Source organism: Cebus imitator, unplaced genomic scaffold (assembly GCF_001604975.1).
Source record: "Cebus imitator isolate Cc_AM_T3 unplaced genomic scaffold, Cebus_imitator-1.0 Scaffold117, whole genome shotgun sequence".
NCBI classification, from domain to species: domain Eukaryota; kingdom Metazoa; phylum Chordata; class Mammalia; order Primates; family Cebidae; genus Cebus; species Cebus imitator.
The window spans coordinates 6900051-6924923 of record NW_016107432.1 but is presented as its reverse complement, the minus strand read 5'-3'; the positions used below and the strand labels follow the sequence as shown (position 1 = coordinate 6924923).

At 51.5% G+C, this 24873-nt stretch overlaps 1 protein-coding gene across 3 annotated transcripts in view; it reads right to left on the bottom strand.

The window, feature by feature from the left end:
* The window catches only part of PPP2R2C (protein phosphatase 2 regulatory subunit Bgamma), a 245543-nt gene that overhangs the window by 135335 nt on the left and 85335 nt on the right, over positions 1 to 24873 (bottom strand). Inside the window, exon 1 of one of the 3 annotated variants that reach the window (XM_017539127.2) lies at positions 20090 to 20620. The exons of 1 other annotated variant lie outside the window; for it this stretch is intronic. In XM_017539127.2, coding sequence (XP_017394616.1) covers positions 20090 to 20117 — 28 coding nt within the window. In that variant the 5' untranslated portion in view covers positions 20118 to 20620. Of the gene's footprint in view, positions 1 to 20089; positions 20621 to 24873 lie in introns of those variants that run through there. One more of the 3 variants, XM_017539125.2, reaches the window with a different exon arrangement.

The window sequence follows — 24873 nt, the reverse complement described above, 5'->3', positions numbered from 1 at the left end:
ATCTGTCCCTTCAGGGTGACACTGCAGGTCCCCATCAGCTCCAGATCCTGTGAACACTGGCAGTGGAGTCTAACCCCCAGGACGCAGCTGGATTTTCCTCACTTCCCAGCTGCTGGGGCCCACCCTATTTCACCCTCACCCCCTCTCTCCGCTCGTGGCTCGCTGTCCTAGGTCTTCGTGGGATCCTGTCTGGGGCCTGACCCCTCATACCTGCGTGCTACTTCCCTCAACAGGCGCCTTTTCTTCCAGAGAAGACACTGGCATTTGCGGACCCAAGATAGAGTCCTCATTTCGCAGAAGAGGAAACTGAGGCCCAGAGGGCCCTGCACCCTGCACCCTGCACCACCTTAGAAGGATACAGCAGCCCTAACCCCTAGGCTTTCAGCCGCTGTCCCAAATTATCACATGCTGTCCCCCTGTCCCCCTGTGGTCATGCCTATGTAGCCAGAGAAGCATCCCAGTTTGGAGTTTTGATGAGAGGGTCACCTGCCACACTGGTGCTATCAACGAGGCATACGTGGAGCTCACAGGGTGAGATCAGAGGACTCCCAGCCTACCCCAAGTGTTCCCAAGCCAAAGTAAAGTAGATGACTGAGTTCCTGGCCCAAAGGCCACAGGAATGTTGGGGACCAGCTCTGTCCCGCAGAGAATCTCAGCTCTGTGATCTTCTGAAGGTACATTCACCGCTCTGGCCCAGCTCAGCAAGTGCAGGCCCCTCCTGGGAACACAGGACCACAGGACCACACACGCCCGTCCTGCAGGCTTGCCTGCTGCCCACAGTCTAGAAGGGCTGCCGCCATGCCTGGCTCCAGCTTCACATGGCCACACTGCAGGACACCCCTGGTTGGTTAAAGGGCAAGGCTGATTGGGGTGGAGCAGAACATCTTTCCCTGGGGTGCGGAGAGCCAGGATAGATGCGTGTGGCTCCCTCCACCCGCAGTCCCACTGATCGTCATAAAGATGAGTAGGTGTGGGCCCATTCCCAAGCAACAGACACACCTAATGCCTCACCTCCATCCACCCTTGAAGGGACCCCCCCAGAGAATATTCTTGTCTCTGGCTTAGAGCTGGAGATATGGGGTTGATGGAGGGGCCAATGTAGGCCACATACACACCAGCAGTGACACGGGATGGCTGGCCCCAGGGTGGCCGGAGTCCCTCTCCACCCTGAAGATGTAAAGGCAGCAGGGACAGAGTGTGGGAGATGGAACCTAAAAGAGGAAGGAGTGGCACCAGAAGCAGCATGAAGTGCCCATGGCATCCCCCAGCCCCAGCCGCCCCCACTCTGCCTCCTCAGCTGGCAGAGTCCTCCAGAAGGTCTAACCCACGAACAAGGTCTAGACACTGCCCACCCCACCCCACTCCACCCCAGGGGCAGACACACAGTGAGCTCTCACTGAACAGGAGGGCAGCTTCCTGCCTTTCCTTCATATTCACCAAGAATGGTCCCCATCCCTAGTGCGGGCACGTGGTGTGTACCAGGTCTCGGCCCAGACCACCAGGCTGTAATGGTTTCCTATAAAACTGCTTCTGCAAGGCTGAACAAACAACATGATGGGGAGGTCGGTGTGTCCTTCTTGGAGTCAAGCCACACTGAATTAGCCAAGCAGAAAACTCAGCCCAGCGTACCTGTTTCTGCTCTGCAGTCCTCCCTACCACAGAGGCCCTGGCAAGAAGGCAAGCGCAGCCCCACCATGGACCACCTGCAAGTGGTTGGCTGATGTGGGCACCTGCAAGCCTCCTGTGGCCCCGTACCAGAGGGGCAGTGGCAGGCTGCTAAGAATGCTGCGTCCCCACCCGGCCCTGATGGTAGGAATACTTTCCACCCGGTGTGTACCCAGGGCCGCCCGTCTGCCTCAGCTAATCTACCCCTAAAGAAATGTGTCTAAATGAGCAAAAGTATGGTAAGCTTTTGCTATTTTTGAACAAGGAAATGGCACAGAGAGAGGGACCGGTGCTTCCTGTGACGTTCAGGAGGAAAAGAGTGTGTCGCTCAGGAGCAGGACAGCGGCTGCAAGGTCAGACAGATCCCAGCGGGGGTTTGGCTCTGCCCAGGCCGTTTGCAGCGCCCTGCGTTTACCAGGGAAGGCTAAGACACTGTCTCTTATCCTATCTGCTCTTCTACCATGTAACCTGGCCCTACCTGCATGCAAAGGTTGAGTCCAACTGCCTTTCAACCTGGGCCAGCCTGTGACTCGCTTGAACTAAATGAAACTGACACAAGCGACGCTGAGATATCTGGGGGGGTCAGGTTAGGAAGGGCCGAGCAGCTCATGCCAGAAAGCCAGCTGCCATCAAAGGCGTTCAGCGGCCCTGACACGGCACCCTGGAGAGGGGAGCCCCGCCTTCCAGCTCTCCCCACCCAGCAGGAAATGTGTGAGTGAGACGATCTCGGGCCCTCCAGCTCAGCACACACACCAGCTTGGAAGACTCACGGGTGGCCATTAGAGCAGAAGAGACAGAATAAAATGGTTGTCATCACATCACTGAGCTGCAGAGTCACGTGCTAGGTAGTACTGGTACCTGCAGCACTCACTGTGTGGCCTTCGCCCTGGGACTCAATCTCTCTGAGGTGCAGTGTCCTGATGTGCAATCGTGACGTCATTCCCACCACCTCCCAGAGGGGCGTCAAGCCCTAATGTGATCACCAACATGTCAGGACACAGAAGCGCTCAAGAAGTGGGAGCCTCCCTCCTCATCAGCAGCATCGCTATGACTTTGCCATGAAGACCAAATAGCTATGCCTGCGGAGACAGGTGGTGCAGCGCCCATCTCCTGTCAGCCACCTATCAGGAGATAATGAACACGGCACAAGTAACCATGTGCTGGAGCTGAAATTAATCCTTTTTTTTTTTTTTTCTGTAAGCAAGAGAGAGACTGATGGGCTTGCTGTGATCTACAGATGACTCCAGAGCTGCATTGCATTCGTGGACTTACTCTTCTAAAAATCACCCAAACAAAAATGTTTTGGCCAATTTGGTTTTTAGTATGGTAGACAACGTCACATTCAGGTCTTTATGCAAGCCCTACTTCTAGCCTTATGTCATGAAATTGCATTCTACTTGGCTAGATACAAGAATAATCTGGAATACAGGCCAACGGGCATTCATAAGAATGCTCATCTCAGCTTAACCTAAACGTCAAAAGTTGGGGCAGTTGATGTCCAACAGTGGGGAAGCTCTCTCCATCCTCCACCTGCCGCCATCTGCACCCCCAGCAGCCTTCTAGCCACGCTCCTGTGCTCTTGCATTCACCAAACACCATGCAAGGAGGCCCCGCCTTCCGGCACACCAGGCAGCTCCCGGCCTGCCCAGAAACCCTCTCCACCACAACCTTCACCTCCACTCCCCTTCCACTGCCCACTCTGGGAACTTACTGGGGGCTTTCTCACCTCTGCTGGAAGTGCTCACAACCCTTCTCTGAGCCCTCCACTCTCCTTTCCAAACTCACGGAGACTTTTGACAATTCTCAGCTCCCTCTCCCTCCCCTGCCTGGATGGATGGCCACCACACCTGCCAGGATCTGCAGCACTGTAAGTGAACGCTCCAGCAGCCCTGAACACACCACACTGTTTCCCACTGCTGTGCCATGCCCATAACGTCCCTCTTGTCATGGAAGCCACCCCTCCTCCCACTGCCTACTGCTGTGGGCCACCAACCGCCACTGCCCACAGCCCTCACATCTCCGACCACCTGCTCCCAGGCTGCAACCAGGCCCCCTGCATCCCTGCCCCTCACACCAAATCACAGCCATCTGTTCTTCTCCCTGATTCCAGAAATCCTGGGGTGGGGGGCAACCCTATTCTTTCTACCTGAATCCCCCTACCTCACCCACACATCTATTATAGGCAATTGACACTAATCAGATCAATTAATCCACACATAGTTATTGAATCAATAATTATACCTACATCATGAAATATTATGCAGCCAATAAAAATTGCTAACTTAGAGTGCACAATCATATGGGAAAATGTTGACAGTGTGTTTAATATTTTGAAAGACACGAAATGTATTTAAATTACAATCTGCAGGGGGTAGTTAGAAGGAACTGCAACAAAATGCAAACTGTTTCTGGAGTAGTGAAATGAAGGATATTATTTTCCCCTCTTTATTCTACTGTCTGCATTTTCAAACATTTCTGTAATAGATAAAATAGAGAAATAAAATTAAGATCTTCTCAAAAAGAGCACCTTAACATACACACAACTTCGCTCACAGAGTCTGACGTTACGGGACACATTATCGTGATGGATTATATTTTCACAGCTTCAATAAAGAGCCTTACCTCTCCTTGGGGCTATAAAATATTCAGGGCTGTTTTTATCACCTTTCACATTGAAAGCTGGTGTAAGAACCACACCATCCAGCCCCTGGCCCCTTCAGCCAGTTCATTCCATGATAAATTGCTCCCGAAGCAGACAGGCTGACTGGAGGACAGCACACTGAACGCAGTGGAGGGGAAGCTCTGGGTGCCCCTCACGGTGAACCACGGGCTGCCTTCCCACTTCCACGGTGAGGAATTCCCATAATTTAATATTCTTGAGCTGCCGCCTTTAATAAGGAGGATATTGACTGCAATCCCCCAGTCAGGGTTTGAAACTTCACTATGGCCTGGCCATGTGGAAGGGGCCATGAGGTGTCCACTCTGACCACTTACAGTGAGTGCAGGCAGTCCCTGCTGTGCAGGTGGTGTGGATCCATAAAAATGAGCGTGAGCCGAGTGTGGTGGCTCATGCCTGTAATCCCAGCACTTTGGGAGGCTAGGGCAAGCGGATTACCTGAAGTCAGGAGTTCGAGATCAGCTTGGTCAACATGATGAGAGCCCATCCCTACTAAAAATACAAAAATTAGCCAGGCATGATGGCAGGCACCTGTAATCCCAGCTACTTGGGAGACTGAGGCAGAAGAATTGCTTGAACCCAGGAGACAGATGTTGTAGTGAGCTGAAATCATGCCACTGCGCTTCAATTTGGGCAACAGGGCAAGACTCCATCTCAAAAAAAAAAAAAAAAAAGAGCATGAAAGCTGAAACCATTTAAAGCCATCCTAATAATCAATGAGGAAATTACAATTCTTCTGTGGCCTTTAAAATTTTTTCTCAAGACCTCAAAAACTCTTTTACAGACAGTTACAAATGTATAGGGAATTTTTTTTTTTTTTGAGATAGGGTCTCACTCTGTCACCCAGGCTGGAGTGCAGTGGTGCAATCATAGCTCACTGAAGCCTCAACCTCCTGTGTTCAAGTGATCCTCCAGCCTCACCCTCCTGAGTAGCTGGGATTACAGGTGCATGTCAGCATCCTTGGCTAATTTTTTTATTTTTTGAAGAGATAGGGTCTCATTGTATTGCCCAAGCTGGTCTCAAACTCCTGGGCTCAAGAGATCCTCCCACTTCAGCCTCCCAAAGTGCTTGGATTACAGGTATGAGCCACAGCGCCCAGCCAGGAAGGTTTTTTCTAAATAGTACAACTAATATTTATTTAGTGCACTGTAATTTAAAGCATTAGAAACATTGAGATTTCAAGTGCCTTAATTCTTTGTAAAAGACATATTGAGAGTAGTCTGCAAAGTACTTGCTACTCTTATCGTATACCTTACGATACCAAAAAAGCATACTGTCCGTGCTTTGGAGAAGTATCTTTCTCCAGATCAGCTTCTAAGATTTTATCATTTGTGCTTTCAACACTGTAAAGTATTTTCAAGAGTTCCTTTAACGTTTTCCCCAGCCTCATTTCCTCTGGGACACCTCCAACCTTCGGGGCATAGCACCTTCCCTTGTTTATGTCAGTGCATTCACCTTCATTCGGCTCTTCTGGCTGCATATAATAGCTTCTCAAAGACCAGCTTCAGCTTCCCAAGATGGTGGATTTCTTCTATGACTCCATTTACCTCCAATTCAAATATCACTTCCAGCATTAACATTGTTCACGTCTTTGCTGAGCATCATCATTGTTAGCCAATTCCTTCTTTCAGTGATCTGTGTAAAATGTCATGCGGGCTCATCACTGGGTGTGTCTTAGTCTGTTCAGGCTGGTATAACAAAATACCATAGGCTTGGTGGCTTATAAACAACAGGGATTTATTACTTTTTCAGTTCTGAAGGCTGGATGTCTAAGATCAAGGCACAGCAGATTTGGTGTCTGCTGAAGTTCCACTTCCTGATTCACAGACAGCCATCTTCTTGCTGTGTCCTCACATGACAGAAGGACAAGGAAGCTCTCCAAGGTCTTTTATAAGGGCACTAATCCCACCCATGAGGGCTCCATCCTCAAAACCTCATCACCCTCAAAGGCCCTACCTTTAAATACATTCACATTGGGGGTCTGGATTTCAACCTGTGAATTCGGAGGGGGAACTTAAACATTCAGGTAACAGAAGGAAAGCAAGGAGGCAGCACAATTACGTGCTTTGCTGTCTGTGCCTGAACTAACAGGTGTGTATAAACAATCAGCAATGGCCTTTGGAAGATAGCTCGTGCTGAGCGGGGCGCAGGGTGCAGCGGAAGCAGGCTTGTCCAAGCACTAATGGCGTCTACTGACACGTTGTGGGATGAGACCCTGGGCTATGTTTCAGAAAGGCCTGGGTTTCAGTCCTGTCTCATGATCTGAGCTGGGTCACCTCTCATTGCTGGGGCTGGTTTTCCATGTCTGTCAGTTATAGCAATAGAAATTGACCCAGGCTAACACAAGCAAAGAAGGGCGTTACTGGAAGGCTCTGAGGAACCCACAGAATCAAGGAGAGAACAGAACATCTAGACAAGTACCCTGAGGAGGAGGAAGACCCGGAATTCAATGTCAGGAAGCCATGACTCTTCCAGTTATCCAGTGCTGTGTAACAAAGCACTTCAAAACTTAATGGCTTCAAACAGAAATCATTTATTTGGTTCATGAATCTGCAATTTGGGTAGGTCTTGGTGGGGATGGCTCATCTCTGTTCCATATGGATGCTTTGGCTGAGGGCTGGAGGCTCTATCTATAAGATGGCTCACTCCCCTGCTGGCAAGGTGGTGCTGCATTTTAGGCAGGCAGCTCAACCAGGGCCTTTGTTCATCTATGCATGTGCCTCTCCACAAACTGCTTGGGCTTCCTCACAATACGGTGACTGGCTCCAAGGCAGAAGTACATGACCTGTTTTTTACTTAGCCTCCAAAGCTACACAGTGTCACCTCTCCCATATTGTTGGTTCTTCTCATGATTGTGGAGTGGGAGATCCATGCTTAGCAAGACAAGAGTCATGACATCTGTCGTGATATCTGACCACAAAAAATTCTACCAGAAACAAAAACTGACATCTAACCATATAAAATCAATGCTAACAGAAACAACAAACCAAGGGTCAGCATTTGCAACAGAGGTGACAATGACAGCAGAGAAACAGGCAAAGAATGTGCACAAAAAGACTTACAATTGAATATATGCCATGGTCAATAAATATAAGAAAGGAAGCTCAGCCTCACTGAAAACTGCTTTAAAAGAACACAGACTGTAATCCCAGCTTCTTGGAAGGCTGAGAGACAAGAATTGCTTGAGCCTGGGAGGCAGAGCTTGCAGTGAGCCAAGATTACACCACTGCACTTCAAAAAAAAAAAGAACACAGCAATTTTTACCATAATATTGGCAAATATTAAATATGTTGAATCTAGTCACCACTAGCAATGCTCTGGGGAAAGGGAGTTGCTAGTGCCAGTTTAGTCATCAGGAAAAGTTGACATTAAATGAAGATACTTCAGAAAGACCAAACTCTCAGAAGCAGCCATTCCACACCCTAGGGAAATAACCAAATATGAATGCAAAAAGGTGCAAAGATGCTCTCACAACACTGCTCACGATCCTAAACCAACCATAACTTCTGATACTCGCCAGCAAGGAACTCATTAAAATACGTAGAAGAAGCATGTGACTGATATTACCAATGATGATGGGTGCTATGGGATGAAATGTACCCGCTCCCCAAGGTTCCTTTGTTAAAGTCCTAACCCTCAGAATGTCAAAATATAACTGTTTTTGACAAAAAGGAACTTTAACTTTAAAATGCAGTCATGTGGATGGGCCCTAACCCAATATGCCTGGTGTCCCTCTCAGGACATAGACACACACAGGAAAGACCATGTGAAGACACAGTGGGGAGATGTTCACCTACAAGCCAAGGAGAAAGGCCTCAGACGGAGTCAGTCTTGCCAACACTTTGATCTTGGACTCCAGGCTCCAGCACTGTGAGCCGGTAAGTTTCTGTTGTTTCAACCACCCGGTCTGTGGCACTTGGTTTTACAGAAGGCCCAGCCAGCTAAGACAATGAGCTGTGTATTTTCTAACCTAGAAAGCTCCCATATCATTAGGGAAAATTTTAAAGATTACTAAATAGCATACGCACACAGTAGATGCTCAAAAACCATTTTTCAGTGAATGAAAAAATGTTCCACAATGTCAGTAGGATATAATCCAAACTCCTTATCTTGGCATCTGAAGCCTTTCACAAACAGACCTACCTGCTACTTCCCATCCTCCTCCAGCTCCTCTCTCCATCCCGCCCCCACATATCCTCTAAATCTCGCTGGCCCACAGACCCCTCTCTATATAGGATGCCCTCTCCCAAGATGCCAGCCTTTACCCCTGCTGCAGCCAAGGCCCAGAATCCTTCTACCTGATCCACCTGGGCACCACCTATTTGGCTTTGCAGATTCAGCTCAGACATCGACTCTTCCAGGAAGGCGTCCCTGACCTCCTAGCCACCAAATGAGTCTGGACTCTGTGTCTCACAGCACTGTGCACATCTGGACATTGAGGGAGGGAGAGGGGAGAGTCAGGGGTTGAGTGAGGTTGTCTCCGGTGCAGGATTCTTAGTAGGGTTTTTTGGTCTGAGGATGTAAAGGTTTGTTTTGTAGGGTCATGTGGCAAAAATGGCAAGTCATCCACCAAGATGCAGGTTCTTCCCACGGCAGAGTGTACCCTGGGCTACCCAGCCAGGGACTACATTTCCTAGCACCTCTTGCATAAGATGGGACCACGTGACTAGCTCTGGCCAATGGAATGCAAGGAAAGTCACATGTGCCGCTTCTGGGCCAAAGTGCTTAAGGAGGGAGTGTGCCTTCCCCACACCCTCTTCCCCAGAGAATGGAGAGGATGCCTGAGCCAACAGATGAGAAAGGTCTGGAGCTCCTTACCACTCTGTGGAAGAGACCTGGCCAACTGGGATCATCCACAGTGAACTGTCACAAGGGGATAAACTTCTATGGTATCAAGCCCCTGGAATGTGGGGGTTTCTTTGTAACTGATATTAATCAGAGTAACAAATTGTCCTCAGCATCTAGACTTCCCAAGAGAATGTCTCTCTTCCCTCAGAAAGTGCTGGCCCCACTGTATGCAGTGACCAGCTGAGGGATGTCTCCCCTACAGAATGTAAACACCCTGTGGGCAGGCAGGGGCTGCCCCGGTTCCTGCCATGTCCCCATCATAGGGGTAAGAAAGGGACTCGCAGGCACCAGGCCCATGGAGCACATGGCATGCACCATCTCATTCAACACCCACCACAGCCCGGAGAGGATGGTGCAGCCGTGCTCACCCCAGCTCAGATGTAGTCACCTGGGTGCAGCCTGGCTGGACAGCTCACCGGAGATCATTTAGCCAGGGAGTGGCGAGGGCACCACTCTGTGGAGAGGGGTCCTAGAGGAGAGAGGTGCAGACCCAAGGCCGATGCCCAGGTCCAGGCAACTGCTTCTCAGCCTTGCAGACCCATAGGGCAAATAGAATCCAGGCACAAATTAGGGACAGTGGGGGTGACACTGTAATCTCTAAAATAATAATGAAGGTGGATTACCTGAGGTCAGGAGTTCAAGACCAGTCTGGCCAACATGGTGACACCCAGTATCTAGTAAAAACACACAAATTAGCAGGCGCCTGTAATCCCAGCTACTCGGGAGGCTGAGGCAGGAAAATCACTTAAAGCTGGGAGGCAGAACTTGCAGTGAGCCAAGATTGCACCATTGCACTCCAGCCTGGACAACAGAGCGAAACTCCATCTCAAAAAAATAAAATAAAATAATAACAAATGTCTTTAACAAGTTGGTGGCCTGAAAGGGGGATGGAGGCCAGGTCTAGATCGAAAAAGACAAGGGACACAACAGCCAAATGCAGGTGCAGGACTTTGGGTCCTGAGCCAAACCACCCAACCATCAGAGACATGTCTGAACAACTGGGGGCACTCATAAAACAGACCAGGATTTGGTTGTGGCGGGCTCCGGAGGTTTTGTGACTTGGGGTAGCGGCAGTTGGCTTTGCGAAGGGCCGTTGGGTCTCAGTGATGGTTGTGGTTGTGGTGGTGGAGTTGGCGGGGTGTTTGATTTGGCTAAGAATTCTTTATCTGAACGTCGTGTAGCGTCTATGGTGGGGGTACAGCAGGATCTTGCTAGGTTGGCAGCTGTTGCCTGGACTTTTTTCTTGGTGATACGTCGCAGTTTGTTCTGTTTTAACTTTTTGCCATTAGTGTGTTTTACAGAGTGCTTTGTGGTTGCGGGGGGCTTCATTCTCTCTCTTGTCTGGGTGAGAGGGTTTGGGGAAGGTGCAGTGTGGGCCAGATTGGCAGTGGTTTGTCTGTGTGGCTCCCCGCTTTTTTTAGGTTGTTTGGAAGATTTCGTCGCTGGTCATGATGCTGTCGTGTCTCTCTTTTTTTGGTCTTAACGTTCCGTGTGTGTTCTGTTTTTTTTAGCTCTGGCTGTGCTGGTTGGTGGTTGGTCGGTCTTTCTCTGCTTCAGGGTTGGTGCCGTTGCCCAGAGGCTGAAGAAGCTACCAAGGGCACAGCAGCTGTGCCAGACACAGAGCCCAGGCCCGGGAGCCCAAGCCCAGGTCCAGCCTCCAGCAGCAACGGTCCTGGTCCTGGGGAGCGGTGGGGGAGGCAGTGCAGGAGGCCAGGCTGGCCCAGAGGAGGGCCTTGGTCTCCAGTTGCAGATCCCATCCCTGCTTGGGGCAGCCCTCACCCCCACTGGGAACCTCTGAGCAGCCTTTGTTCTGCCTCAATGGGACATTCAGCCCCGGGTTCTGGAGGACAATGGCCCCCACTGTGCAAGGAGGCCAGTGCCCATCGTGGGCAGCACAGGAGCCCCCAGGTGTGCCCTGCTCCAGGCCGGCTGGTAACTAACCTCCTGGTCTCAAGCAGAGGATCTGGACGCTGTCAGGGGACAAGTGTTATGCCACGATGCACACACTGTTCCTCCTGCCAGGAATGTGCTAGAATGCCATGTCCCAGCACACCATCACCTCCCCACCTGGAAACGCCACCTAACCTTCAGTGCCGAACCACCTGTCCACCTGTAGCCTCTGCCAACGCCATCCACCTGTGCGGCAGAGGGGGTCTCTCCTCCTGCTGACCCTTCTCAATTGCCTTCCATCACAACACAGACAGCAAGAGCACCAAGCCAGGCAGTCCAGGTTCAAATCACAAAGCCTCCCAAGGGTGATGCATAATCAGAACGCAACAGTCCACCTGTCCCTGCCCTGTGGGTCCCAGCCGATCAATGTAGCAGTCCAGAGTGTGGGTTTGGCAGGCTGCATTCAAAACCCAGATCTGTCTCTTACAAACCATGGACACTGAGCAACTCCTCAGCCTCAGTCTTCTCCTCTGTAAAATAGGGAAATAATACACACATCAGGTTTGGGGCATCTCCAGTAAGATGCACGTATCCTCATGTCCAGCATATAGTATTACAGTATGTAGCCAATAAATGGTGATTCATAATAACGGCCATTGTGTTTGTTTTGTGATTATTTCATATTGATGTCCACATGGGTCATTCTGCCCAAGGGCTGACTGGAGAGGTGTCTGTCTTTGCAGGGCCCCGTATAACTAATAGGACTCTCCAGGGTGCTGAGGGATGTGCCCACTCCTCTAGCAGCTCCAGACTCTCTCCTGAGAAGCAGCTTGGTTCCTCAGTGACACCCAAGACACTGGGAGAGGGAGTCCTCATTTCAAGGAGGACACAGCCCTCCTCCTCAACTTTGTATGTCTAGCACCTAATGCTGCCCTGGCACATAATGGGGATCAGTCAATATCTGCTGAACAAAAGGAAAAAATGTTCAACTTCATTGGTATGCAGACGTGAATTACAACAAATATTTTTCATCTTTGATATTTGCAAAGGTCAAACACATTAGACTACCTAATGCTGATCAGCATGCGGTAAAAGAGAGAAAATTTCTAGAGAATCATTTGGCGATGTATGTCAACAACATTAAAAATGCTCGTGATCTTTATATGAAATAGCACGTGTGGAATTCCCTCTGAAGAACATCATTACAGGTTAAGGGGAACAATGAGAGTAAGGGGGTCTTCCCACACACAAATGGTATTCATTCCTGCAGTGTTAGTTATGAAAATAAGAAAGGAAGGGAGAGAGGAAGAGAGACAGAGAATGAGAGAAAGAGAGAGGGAGGGAAAAGAGAGAGGGAGGGAAGGGAGGGAGGGAGGGAGAGAGGGCCAAACTAAATATCTAGCCATAAGGAGATGATTAATTGAACTACTGAACTATGACATATCCATCACAGGAACAGTATGCAGCCAATAAAATGACGGTGGTAAATATGTGTACCGTGTGACTTGGGGGCGGGGCCAAGGTAACCAGTCACCTCTCTTCCTTGCTAGGACTTGAGACTACACAGAGAAGATTGGCCCCAAGACAGAAATCCAAAAATCTGCTTTATTAATGGTAAACCAGAGGGAAAAAAATGAGCTACAGCCCCTATTCCACCTCCCCACCCCTTGGTCCTGTGGCGGGGGGGAGGGGGGTGGGGGGGGTGCCATCTAGCCTGTAAAGTAAGAGAACTGTTGGCCTCTCCCCTATCAAGTGACCCAGAAGTTAAAGACCTATGGACCCAATGAATGAGAGAGGAGCAGGGACCTTTAATATTGTAACCCCTCCCTATAGAGAAGAGTTGCCCAATGGATGGCAGGTTCTCACCATTTCCACCAATCACAAAAGCCAAGGGGTTAGGAGGCGGGGCCAAGGAATTCACCCTACCCAGAGTTCCAGCAGAGCAGGACCAACCCTATAATTTGTAGGAGCAGGGAAAAATTAAAATGCAGAGCCTCTTCTTCAAAAAGCAAAGGAAAAGCTTCAATAAAGGTACTAAGATACAAAGCTTTTTCATGTCTTCCATATCTTGTCATGATGTTTTTTGCTATTTATGTCAATTGAAACTTTAAAAAAAAAAAGCTTGAACTCTTAGCATGCGTTTTATCACTCACCATCCTACTGTGCACTTCCAACTTTAAATATAAACATAAGAGCATGTAACTGGCATACAGACTCACCAAAATGCACAAGTTATATTTTGCATCTGGATTTTGTTCTTACCAGAGCAGTGGAAACTTTAGGAAACTAATCAACTGTTTTTGTTTGTTTGTTTGTTGTTTTGGGGATGGAATTTTGCTCTGTCGCCCAGGCTGGAGTGCAATGGCACAATCTTGGCTCACTGCATCCTGTGTCTCCCGAGTTCAAGCCATTCTCCTGCCCCAGCCTCCCAGGTAGCTGGGACTACAGGCATGCACCACCACACGCGGCTAATTTTTTTGTATTTTTAGTAGAGGTGGGGTTTCACTATGCTGGCCAGGCTGGTCTCGAACTCCTGACCTCAAGTGATCTGCCGCCTCGGCCTCCCAAAGTTCTGGGATTATAGACATGAGCCACCGCACCCAGCCTCAACTGTTCCTATTTCACTTCCGGATACGTGTACATTCTACCGACACCCTCTATCCCTGGTTCAATGATAAACAAGGCAGGACTAGGAGGAAAAGGAACCGGGGGTGCCCTATTTTTCCCTTCCCTTCTGTGTCATCATTTTCAGCGTCAGTGATTGGCAAACACAGGCATGTAATACACATTAAGAAAAGACGCCATAGGGTTCCTGCGTCATTCATGTTTCTTAGAAGTCACTGCATTAGAACATCAGTGCCTTGGAGGGTCCGTTGAAAGCGTGGCTCCTGCCTATGAAACCACAGACACACTGATAGGGTGCATGAGCCATCCACCATGCCTGGGGCTCAGCTGCTCAAGTGAACACAGGTAGGTGCTGTGGGAGCCACCAGGTCGAACCCTGGACTCGTCTCCTGCACATGCCCCTCTGCTCATTCCCACGCTCCCCGGTCCCAACAGACTTTACTTACAAAACACAGGAGCCAAGGTGAAATTCTTAAAAATGTCAAGATAGCAACAGCAGAGCATGAACCCAAGCACAGGTCCTTGTGAGGGTAGGGTCCCAGATGACCACATAAGTTGCACACCCATGAAGCCAGCCCTGGAGCAAAGCCCTGGGAAATTCTTATCATGTCATGCAAAGCTAGAAAAGTAGTCTTCAAAATTGCTGATACAGAGAGATTACAGCTTTCATTAAAAACAGACACAGGGATTTAAAAAAGACTGGAAGGAAACACCCCAACTGCTGAGAGTGTGGCCCTCTGCTTGGTGGACTCTCAGGGGTTCACTGTCCTTCTGTTACTCCCCACCATGCTCTCCGTGGAGCCTAGCACTTCATACAGTGGCTCTTCCAGTCTCAAAGCCTAAACACTTCCTACCAAAATACCCCTTAGCTCTGCAAGCTTTAAGGAGAAACACTAAAAACTGTAGCAAATAACAACAGCCAGGAGACGGAGTGGAAAAATTTCATTAGAATTTGATTTCCAGCCTCCAGAAAGAAAATGAGAAAAACCCTGCTCTGTGACTGCGCCAAGCTGTAAGCTAGGGTTGATTAAAAAGAAACGAGCACATTGCTTACAGCAGGGGCGTAGGAGCTGGCCTACACTATGGTTTGGGGAAATTGACAGCAATCGCCTTTTACACGTGTAGAACTTCGGAGTCCACATGGCCCTGGTTCCTTAGAGCCTCATGACATAAACCCAGGGCACTCAGCGGTGCAGGGAAATTGAGGCTCAGAAAGTGATACGATTTGATGGAGGACACCCCACCACGGAAATGGAGCCCACACCCACCGTGAAGCCCAAGGGAAGCTTATGTAAGTGGCATTTCCAAATGGAAGCAAAAGGAACACAGAATCTGAACAGTCCACATGTTGATTTTCACAAGTCAAAGGCTGACTCTCCCTAATCTCCCTCTGTGCCACCACTAATGTCTGCCCACTTAGGCTCAGTTTCCCCATAGGTTGGGGGCAGAAGTTGGGCTAGCCAGTTTGATGACAGTCCTAAGGGCTAGTCTAACTCTGGCCCCTAAAGAATAGACATCATCACTTACTGATTATATTTATTATGAATAAACTGAGTCTCAGAGAGACCGTGTGACCTGCCCACTATTACAGACCCAGGGTCAGACCCCACCAGGAACTCACATCTCCCAACACCAGATTTTAGACTCTCTTATCTGGCCAAAAATACCTCCTCAATAGGACTGAGGATGGAAAACCAGAAATTGGCAACCCTGACTTGAGTGAAATGAATGTGGATTCTTAAAACAGAAAGCAGGCTGGGCACGGTGGCCCACACCTGTAATCATAGCACTTTGGGAGGCTGAGGCAGGCAAATCACAAGGTCAAGAGATGGAGACCATCCTGGCCAACATGGTGAAACCCCGTCTCTACTAAAATATACAAAAATTAGCTGGGCATGGTGGTGTGTGCTGTAGTCCCAGCTACTCAGGAGCCCAAGGCAGGAGACTCACTTGAACTCACTGAGTCCATGGCACTGCACTCCAGCCTGGTGACAGAGTGAGACTCTGTCTAAAACAAACAAACAAACAAAATCAAAACAGAAAGCAAAAATTCCTCTGGGTTTTATGTATGTCAAGTCTTAGCTGTGGGTTACAGATCAGCTCCTGGTTTTCTTGATAAGCAGTCAAGACTATGTGAATTGGAGTGCTATTGGCAAGTAACAGAGACTTGACTTCCATGTAACTGGAAGTTCAGAGGTGGGCTGGACATCAGGTGTGGAGTCCCTGGATCTCACTCACTCTGCCCCGCCATCAACAGTGGTGGCCTAAGACTTGCTCCCCTCATGGTGTCAAGGTGGCTGCCAGCCACCACAGGGTTTCCCTGTTCCCATGACAAGAGAAGGACCAACTTAACTGCGGTTCTCCCTACTTTCCACTCAACCTCCAGAACTGACTCCCATGTCCATTCTGGAACCAGTTACTGCAAGGGGAATGAGATCACCCTGGCACTAATCAGATCCAGCTATGGCCCAAGATCTCTTGCTAGCAACCATATGTGTTCTCCCTGGGAGAAGAGAGACTAGCTGTTGGGGAGATCAGCTGCAAGGTCCACCATAAGGGTGTAAATTTTGCTGAATGCTGAGTCTCATACCAGCAGCACCGCCTCTTCAGTGTGGTTTCCTCGTCAGAAAATTGATGGTATCCAGGGCACAACCAGTTCAAAATCTGAAGACAATTCCACGCAGGAAAACCTGCCTGCCTGCCACATTCAGACAGGCCCCGGGACCCCATGCTGACCTTACCAATTCCCAAGCACCCTTCGCTTTCCCAACTGTAAAATCAGGACAATTCTGTGGGAAAAAACAGACTACTCTGAAATCATGCAGGACATCTAGGGATGGGAGTTAGGAAGACAGGGCTACCTCCTTTATGCGGATACAGAAAGCACGACTGTCCAACAGTGTGTGGTGAGATGCTCAAAGGAGAGGAAGCTGTGCCTCTGGCCTCAGCTGAAAAGCGTGCTCCGAAAGTGCCTTACCTGTCAGGCACGTGAGAGGGACTGTTGCTCCCCAGAGAGAGGATCTACCTGGTCGGCCTCAGGCACCTCCCCTTGGCTGAGCTCCTGTGTCTTGGTCATCACTGCCTGCCCAGGGGAGGATGCTTAGCAAATGGTGCTAAGCAAAGGAAGGATGGATGGGTTTTGTAAGTTCAGTCTAGTCTGGAAACGCTTATTCCACTCACCCTAAAGCTAAGTCCTGGGGCCTTCTGCAAAAAAGAAAGAAAAGAGCCAGGAAGAGTCCTTCCTGGAACTGCATCCAGCTCTTGAGAAATGCCTAACCAGATGGAGACTTCCTAGCACCCTCCAGGGTCCAGGGCCCTATCAGCTGCACTGCTCTCCCCACAGCCTGACCCAGTTCATGCAAAGTTCTCTGTGCCCCCAGGTGGCCTACAGGCACACCTAATGATCACCACAACCCTCAGTTCGGTTGAGCTCAGCCAAGAGTAAGCCGCCTCAACTCTGCCACCAAAATAAAAAAAAAAAAAAAATCCAACCTGCTCTGACTAATTCACACCAAGATGTAAATGACTAACAAAACCTAAACGTTTCCCAAAATGTTTGAGATTTTACAAGAGACTCAGGAACTCAAGCAGGGCTCCCACTGGCAAAGATGACATTTGACATGGGTCCCAAAGGATGAGAAGGAGTCAGTGGTGAGAATGGCAGGAGGTGGGTATTCCAGGGAGAGGAACAGCCAGTGCAAATGCCCTGAGGCAAGAAAGAAAATGGCCTGCTGAAGGAACAGGAGGTAGAGCAGAGTAGCTCAGGTGCAGAGGGGAAGTGTAGAACAGGAATTTACACACCTGGTTCTTTTGCAAACTGAGTTTTAGCATGCACTATTTGCCCACAGGCTCTTCCAGTTACAAGGCGAATAAATAATAATGATTTATTAAATGCCTCCAACGAGCCCAGCACTGTGCTAGGGACTTTCTATATCAGCAAAATCACTGATCATTCCAGCAACCCTGTATGAAAGGTCACTATTATTTCTCCCTTTACAAAGGGAAAGCGAAGCTTGGGAAAGCATAGTAACGTGTCCAAGGCTGCACAGCAAGTCAGGAGTCAGAAGCCGGAGTTTAACCAGACTCCCATCTGACATTCTGATATTCAAATCTGGGACCTACCCTGTGCTCTGAGCATGAAATATAGTCAGGATGCAACAGTGTGAAAGTGTGTTTTTAATTAGGGGGGCCAGAATTCTCCTATCATTCTACCTGTAATAATGACTATTACTGTTTCTTGCTCTGATCCTGCTCTCTCTGCATCCCCAGCACCTGAGCCCTATGCCCTGCACACACTGGCACTCAGGCTGGACCAGGGACAAGGCCAGGCCTTGGTTTGTTCATCTGAAGGTGGGGATAAGGCACAGGTGCACCCCGTGTGAGGTCCCAGCACACAGCAGTGCTCAGCATCCTTTGGCTGCACGTTAGCAATGCACAGGGCTCCTTCATCACCACTGCACCTGCTCCTCAGAAACCCCCAGATCCTGCAGAAAGGATTCACTCCCATTTCACAGATGGGGAAACAGTCCTGGTGAGAAGACAGACCTCAAGGTCACACAGCTCCCTGACAGAATACAGGCCACACAAGGGCAGGGAGTCTTTGCCCAGTCCCCAGGGATAAAGCAGTGCCTGGTGTCTGCAGGAAGGGTTGAATAGCACTGCTCGGACTCCCGGAACTGTGATGTCCTGGTTGTTGTCCTCTGCTGAGAGCTGGTGAATTTATGAAAGAAGGGGACAGGCAGGGTGCAGAGGGAATTCATGTTTGAAAATGTCCACCACGGCGCTTTTTACGCCTAGTCCCACAACGAGCCATCCCATCATCACCCCCAACGTAGAGATGAGCAAACAGAGGCTAGCTACAGGAAGCCAGACCACAGCGAACCCGGGAGCAGCGGGGCAACCCGCCAAGATCCGCTCTCGGCCCGAGCCAGGCCACCGGGGCACGGGCCAACAACCCGGCAGCTTCCTCCAGCTCTCTGCCGCTGCAAGCTGCGAGCAGAAAGCACATCCCCGACCCACGCTGATCCCGACTCAGCCTGGCCAAGGCAGGCGACAAAGGGCCGCTCTCAGCTCCCCGGGCCTCCCAAAGCCGCGGCCGGGTCAGAGCCTCACCCGGCCGGAGGCGCGGGCAGCCCTGCCCCTCTCCCGCACACACCCGGCGGCGAAGCGTGACTCAGCGGTTCTCCTGCCAGGAGCGGGCGCGGCCCTGCAGCCACCCTCCGCCCAGGTCCCACGCCCAGCCTCTGCCTCCCGGGCCTGGGCGCCCCGAGCCCGCCCGCACCCGCGCCCGCGCTGCGCTCCCCCAGCCTCCTCTGGGCTCCGGCTCAGCTCGGCTCGGCCTCCTTTCAGGCAGAGCCAGGCGTCGAGGAGGCAGGCAGACCCTGCTGCGGGAGCCCGGTCCCCGCCGCCCGGCCCACTCAGTCTCCCTGACACCGGCACCCACGCGCACCTGCCCCGCGGGACCGGTGCCCGGGGCCCCTCCCACTGGAGCACCCACCCGGGAACCCGCTCACACTTCTGCGGCCCGGCTGGCAGCCCCCGGGTTAGCGGCTGAGCGTCCCTGCACCCGGGCAGGGCTCCAGTACAGGCGGCCCCGCGCCCAGACCTCCCGGTCCCCATCCTCCATCGGGGTCACTCCGCGGGCCCTGTCTGCGCAGGGAAGCTGTCCCCACTGTTCCCCCAGCAAGGCAGAGCACGGAGCCCCTGAAGTTCCAGGCCTGTAAGAGAGGGGTGCTGACCCACCAGCCTCGGGGTAGGATGGGGGTGGGGGTTGGGCTTGTAGGGCCAACTTAGGGGATTTTAAACAGGGCCTGTTTGGGATGGCATGTCCCACTTTTTTGGAAAATCCCGACAGTTGGCCCAGCTGCTTCTGTCTCAATATAACTCACCAGGAATAAAAAGGCCAGCCCCAAATCAGTCGCCTTCTCCCTCCCACTCAGGGACCCTGCCTCCGGAGGACAGGGAGGGGCCCAGGCAGGCGGGCCTCCCAGGAGGACCTGGCAATGGATTATTTTTTTACCCCCGAGTCCCTCTTCTTCTCCAGGGAGAGGGTAGCCTAGAAAATTCTGTGGGCTTTGGGCAGGGCTGAAATGGCAAATCTAGGATTTTAAACCATTAAATTTCCCCGGGAATTCTTCACCGGATTAGCCACAGGCATGGTCTTTTAAAAAATGATGGTCAGGGCCGAATCAGGATGCCACTTGGCCTGGGAGAAGAAAGCTGCCCCCCGGAGGGCGTCGCGGAGGAGGGCGCTGCCCTGTCCGGGCGCTGGGCAGCAGAGGCCGGTGCCCTCGGACTCCCTCCCTCCTGGGCCCCGGGCAGGGTGGGATGGGGTGGGGGTGGGGTGGGGCGGGGGGACACGACACACATCGCGCGGTCCAAACCTTCGGAGGGCATTCGGTGCGACGGCATCCCCACGCCGCGGCCGGCCGGAGGGGTCTCAGACAACACGTACGTTACCTTCAGTCACATAGCTGTGGTCCCGCAGGAAGCTGTGGTTAATTTTCCGCGTGTCCGTGTCCTCGCCCATTGAAGGCCGTGCCCGGTGCCCTGGGCATGCCCCGCCGCCACACACCGATGCAATCCGCAGAGGTCGCGCCGGGCGCGCGGGCCATGCCGCCGCAGCCTAGCAGGGGCGCGGGCCGCCGGGGCCCCGGAGGGAGGGCATCGCGGCCTGGGGACGGGCGGGGGCGGCCGGGGGCGGGCGCCGCGGTCAGGCGAGCGCGCGGCGGGCGGGCGGCGGCCGCGGGTTCGGGCGGGCCGGGGCCCAGGCGCGCATCCCGGCCGGCCCGTGCGCGCTGCGTCCGTGCGCCCGGCGGTGGGGCCTGGTGCCGGTGCGCCTGGCTGCGGCGGCGGCGGCGAGGGGACGCGCGCGGCGCTGCGCTGCGCCGACCGAGCCGGGGCCGAGCCGGGCTGCGCGGGCTGGGGCCGCCGCCACCGCCGCCGCCGCTGTCGCAGGCCCCTCCCTCGCGCCGCCCGCTCTCCGCCCCCGCGGCCCTGCAGGTGGAGCCGGCGCCCCAGCCGAGGCGGCACCGCGGTGCTTGGGCCCTCTTGGTGTGCACCTTGGTATTAGGTACGCCACCGGGGAGGAAGGAAGGGCACAGGCGGCTTTCGGGAGAGAGGTTGATCAGCTGAGCTTGGGGGAGGGTACCTTGGGTGCCAAGGTGACCAGTTATGGGAGACAAGGCCAAGGGCAGGGGGACTGGGAAGGGCGCAGGAGGAGGGCAGTCTCTCAGGGCAGAGGTAGAAAGGACTGGGAAGGAAGGAGTAGAGGAGCAGCTGAAGAGGGCGCACCTGGAGAACGGGGACTGGGGGAGGGCAAGGACGCTGGGCCCCTTCATTAGGAGAAGAGGGTGGGTCACACAAGTTCTGGGGCCCCTCGAGAGCGCTGAGTACATGTGAAGAATCTGGGTGGAGGGGGTCCAGCACGGCTCAAAGCAACACTGGATGAAATGGCTGGAGAGTGAGTGGGCCTCCCCAGGCAGAGCGCTGAGACCTCCTCATGCCCACCTCTCCCGTGAGAAAGGTATAGAAATACAGAGCTAGATTCGTCCAAAACCAGGCTGGAAAATGCGTCCCCACCTCCCTCCACTCCCTCCCCTCCTAACCCAGGGCTCTGCCAAACAGGAACCTCCCTCCCTCCCTCCCTCTAGTCATCAGCCTGTCACATAGTGGGCCCTCAAAAACTATTTGCCTCCTGTTTTGCCAAGCTGCCACCTCCTCCACCATGACCCGCTGCCTAATGAATCTGAGCACCCTGAACGGGGCACAAGGCCCAGTGGGGGCTTCAGAGGTGTGAGGGACCATCAGGCCTTTCTAGGAGCCCAGCAGAGCCTCCTTGGCAAGGGAGGGGCTTGCAGTCCCAGCCACTGGGGATGCTGAGGATCACTTGAGCCTGAGAGGCAGAGGTTGCAGTTAGCCAGGACGGTGCCACACTGCACTCCAGCCTGGGCAACAGAGCAAGATTCTCTCTTAAAAAAAATTATAGGAACTTCTGAGTGATAGGGTCTCTTTGTTTAGCTTTAGTCACGACTGTCAACCAGTTTACCAAAGAGGTAACAGAAGATTGTCCCTCCTGATCCACCACCTCCTTAAATGAGGTGTTGTTACTTTGATTCCAGCCATTTATCACCTCTAACGCTGAATCCAGCATCTTTTCCTAAAACTGGAACTGGACTTCCTCCTCATCTGCGGCCAGATGCACTGGACTTATCCCGACTCCCACACCTTCACCCTCCACAGCCTGTCCTCCTTCCAGCCCTGTTGACTTGCACTCACACAGAACTCTCCAGCCGTTCCCCACCTCCAGCCAGCCTCCTCACCCCACCAGAATTCAGGGCCTCACCCCTCCTTCATGTGGTCCGTGTTCTCCTTCCTGGTTCAGATGTTTCAAGGCTCCCAGCTCCACATGACAACATCTCACCTCAAAGGTCTTCACAGTCTGGTCCCAACTGTGTCTCCAGCCAACTCCCTGTGTGCCCCATTGCTTCTCCCTGGACAGCTGCCCCTTCCAGACTCCACATTCACACACACTCGTGACCCCGCTGACAATGTCATCTCTGTGTCTCATCTTTTTTCCATTTGGAGTTAGCCTAAATGCCATGATTAATGGTGACTCTAGCAGCGGCTAGCATTTATTGAATGGCCACAGGGGAGGTCATCAGTGCTGACCACACACATCCTGCTTCTTGCCTCCTTCTGTGCCTGGGGTAGACCTGCACTTTCCCAGCCCTTTTAATGTTAGGTGTAGTCATAAGACTTGCTTTGCAGAGTAAAAGGTGAGGTGAGTGACCAGTGTCTCTTCTGAGTGAAGCTTCAGTGGCCTCTGTGGGGTTTGCCAAATTCTTTTTTCCCTGACTCAGGATCTTGAAAAAGCACTCCTCAAGATAGATTATCCATCAGCCCCAAGTCTTTAATTGAGTACGAATAGCAGGGGCCCCTGTTTGATGTGCTGAGTGAGTGAGAAACACTCACGTGATGTGTTTCGTCCCTGAGAGCTGTGGGTTGCTGGTGACAGCAGCACACCCTCACCTACCTGCCTGCTACCTCCCCCTTTGCCAGGTGCTGGCTGAGCACTTCACACAGGCTACTTCATTCTCACCTCAACACACGAGAACCCTGCCTCAGCCAGAATGAACTAGAAGACTGCAGCCATGAATGACCCTCCAGAATGCAGCCGCTTCGAGGCTATTTCTCACTCGTGCTTCACATCCGTCTCGAGTGGGCTGCGGCTCTGCTCCCTGTCACCTTTGTCTGGGAACCCAGGCTGATGGAGCTGCACATGGCTGGGTTTGTGCAGAGGTAATAGAGACAGGCACTGTAATCCCAGCACTCTGGGAGGCCGAGGTGGGCAGATCACGAGGTCAGGAGTTTGAGACCAGCCTCACCAACATGGTGAAACCCCATCTCTACTAAAAGTACAAAAATTAGCTGGGCATGGTGGCGCACCTGTAACCACAGCCACTTAGGAGACTGAAGCAGGAGAATCGCTTGAACCCAGGAGGCGGAGGTTGCAGTGAGTCAAGATTGTGCCACTGCACTCCAGCCTGGGTGACAGAGTGAGACTCCATCTTAAAAACCTAAAAGAGAGAGAGAGAGAGAGACAGGAGCCATGAGCTCACTCTACAGCGTCACTGGCCCAAACAACTCACAAGACCACCACCTGCGAGTCAGTAAGGGCAGAGAGGGCACTGCAGGCCAGGTGGCCACGTGACCTCAACAGAGCATAGAAGTCCAGTCTCCCTGCAGGATGGGGCTGCTCATCTGTTGCACAATGATACAGTCAACCACACGACCCATTTTACAAATGAACAAACAGCACTGAGTCCTTTCTCTCAAGTTACTCAGCTCCTAAGTGGCAATGTGGAGATGCCCCCAGGCCTGTGATTCCAGAGCTGGTATAATCAGCCCCTACACCAGCTGGTATAATACAGCAGCTAGCTGTACCATCCTACTGGCTTCTCTGCCACCATGCCCCTCCATGACCACCCAGGTCCTAGGGCCAAGCTTCCAGGTGGTTTTCTTGGTTTGTTCCACCACTTTGAGCCTCATAGAGGCTGGGTCCACAGTACCACAGTGGACCTTTCCTCCAGTGAAATGATAAGACAAAAGCCCGCCCCTTCGACACACGGCTCAGGTTGCCATGCCTCTAGTCGAAGAGAGAATGTCTTGGAATTCTGAGATATGCCAACACCTGGCAAATGAAGATGAAGAGCCATAATCCATCCCAAAACTCTCAAGGTTGGTGATTTTCTGCCCCTGCACAAGTAACACTTGCTTGTGATAGAAAATTTGGAAATAAAGGAAAACATAAAAGTTATGGTCCTGAGTCCAAATATCATTGCCAGAAACCTTTTGGATGTGTTATCTCGGGACCTTTTCAGGGTAGAGTTTTGTTTTTACATAATCATGATCAGACCTTATTTTTTTGCATTTTATTTGTTTTAGTGACATATTTCAAATAAAGAGACTAAAATGTATTATTACAATCCCCTATCTTTTGAATATTGATTCAAAAAGAATCAATATTAGCACTGTTTGCTTCAGCTCTTTCTTTATTTTTATTATTATTATTTTATTTATTTTTGTATTTTTGTGTAGATACAGGGTCTCAGCTCTGTTGCCCAGGCTGGTCTCTAACTCCTGGGCTCAAGCAATCCTCCCACCTCAGCCACTGAAGTACCTTGGACCACGCCCACAAGCCATTGCACCCAGCTTTGCTTCAGTTCTTCTTATTTGAGAAATGAGACCACAAAGATATAACAGAAACTCCTTTACATTCCTTCCTAGTCCTCAACTTCCCTTTCTCTTTCCAGAGCCAAACACTGTCCCCAAGTAGTGATTTCTTCCCATTCATGTTCTATTCCTTAACCTACATACATGCATTGTATCATTTGATGTAATTTAGAAATGTATATAAACATGATCATATTGATCACACCATATTGCAAAGCGCTTTTTTTTCCCTAAGCATTATTTGTGCAGCTCTACCCTAGTTTCTTCATTGATCTTGCATGCTGGCAGAAAACAATCAATGGTGTGCTGGAGCTTGCTCCAAGAACCTTCTCCCAAGAGCTGATCATGCGCATCTTTTCCTGACTCTGTTCGATGATGTCATGATGCTAGCTAGAGAGTATTTACATCCCAGAAATTGGCAAATTCTACAAAT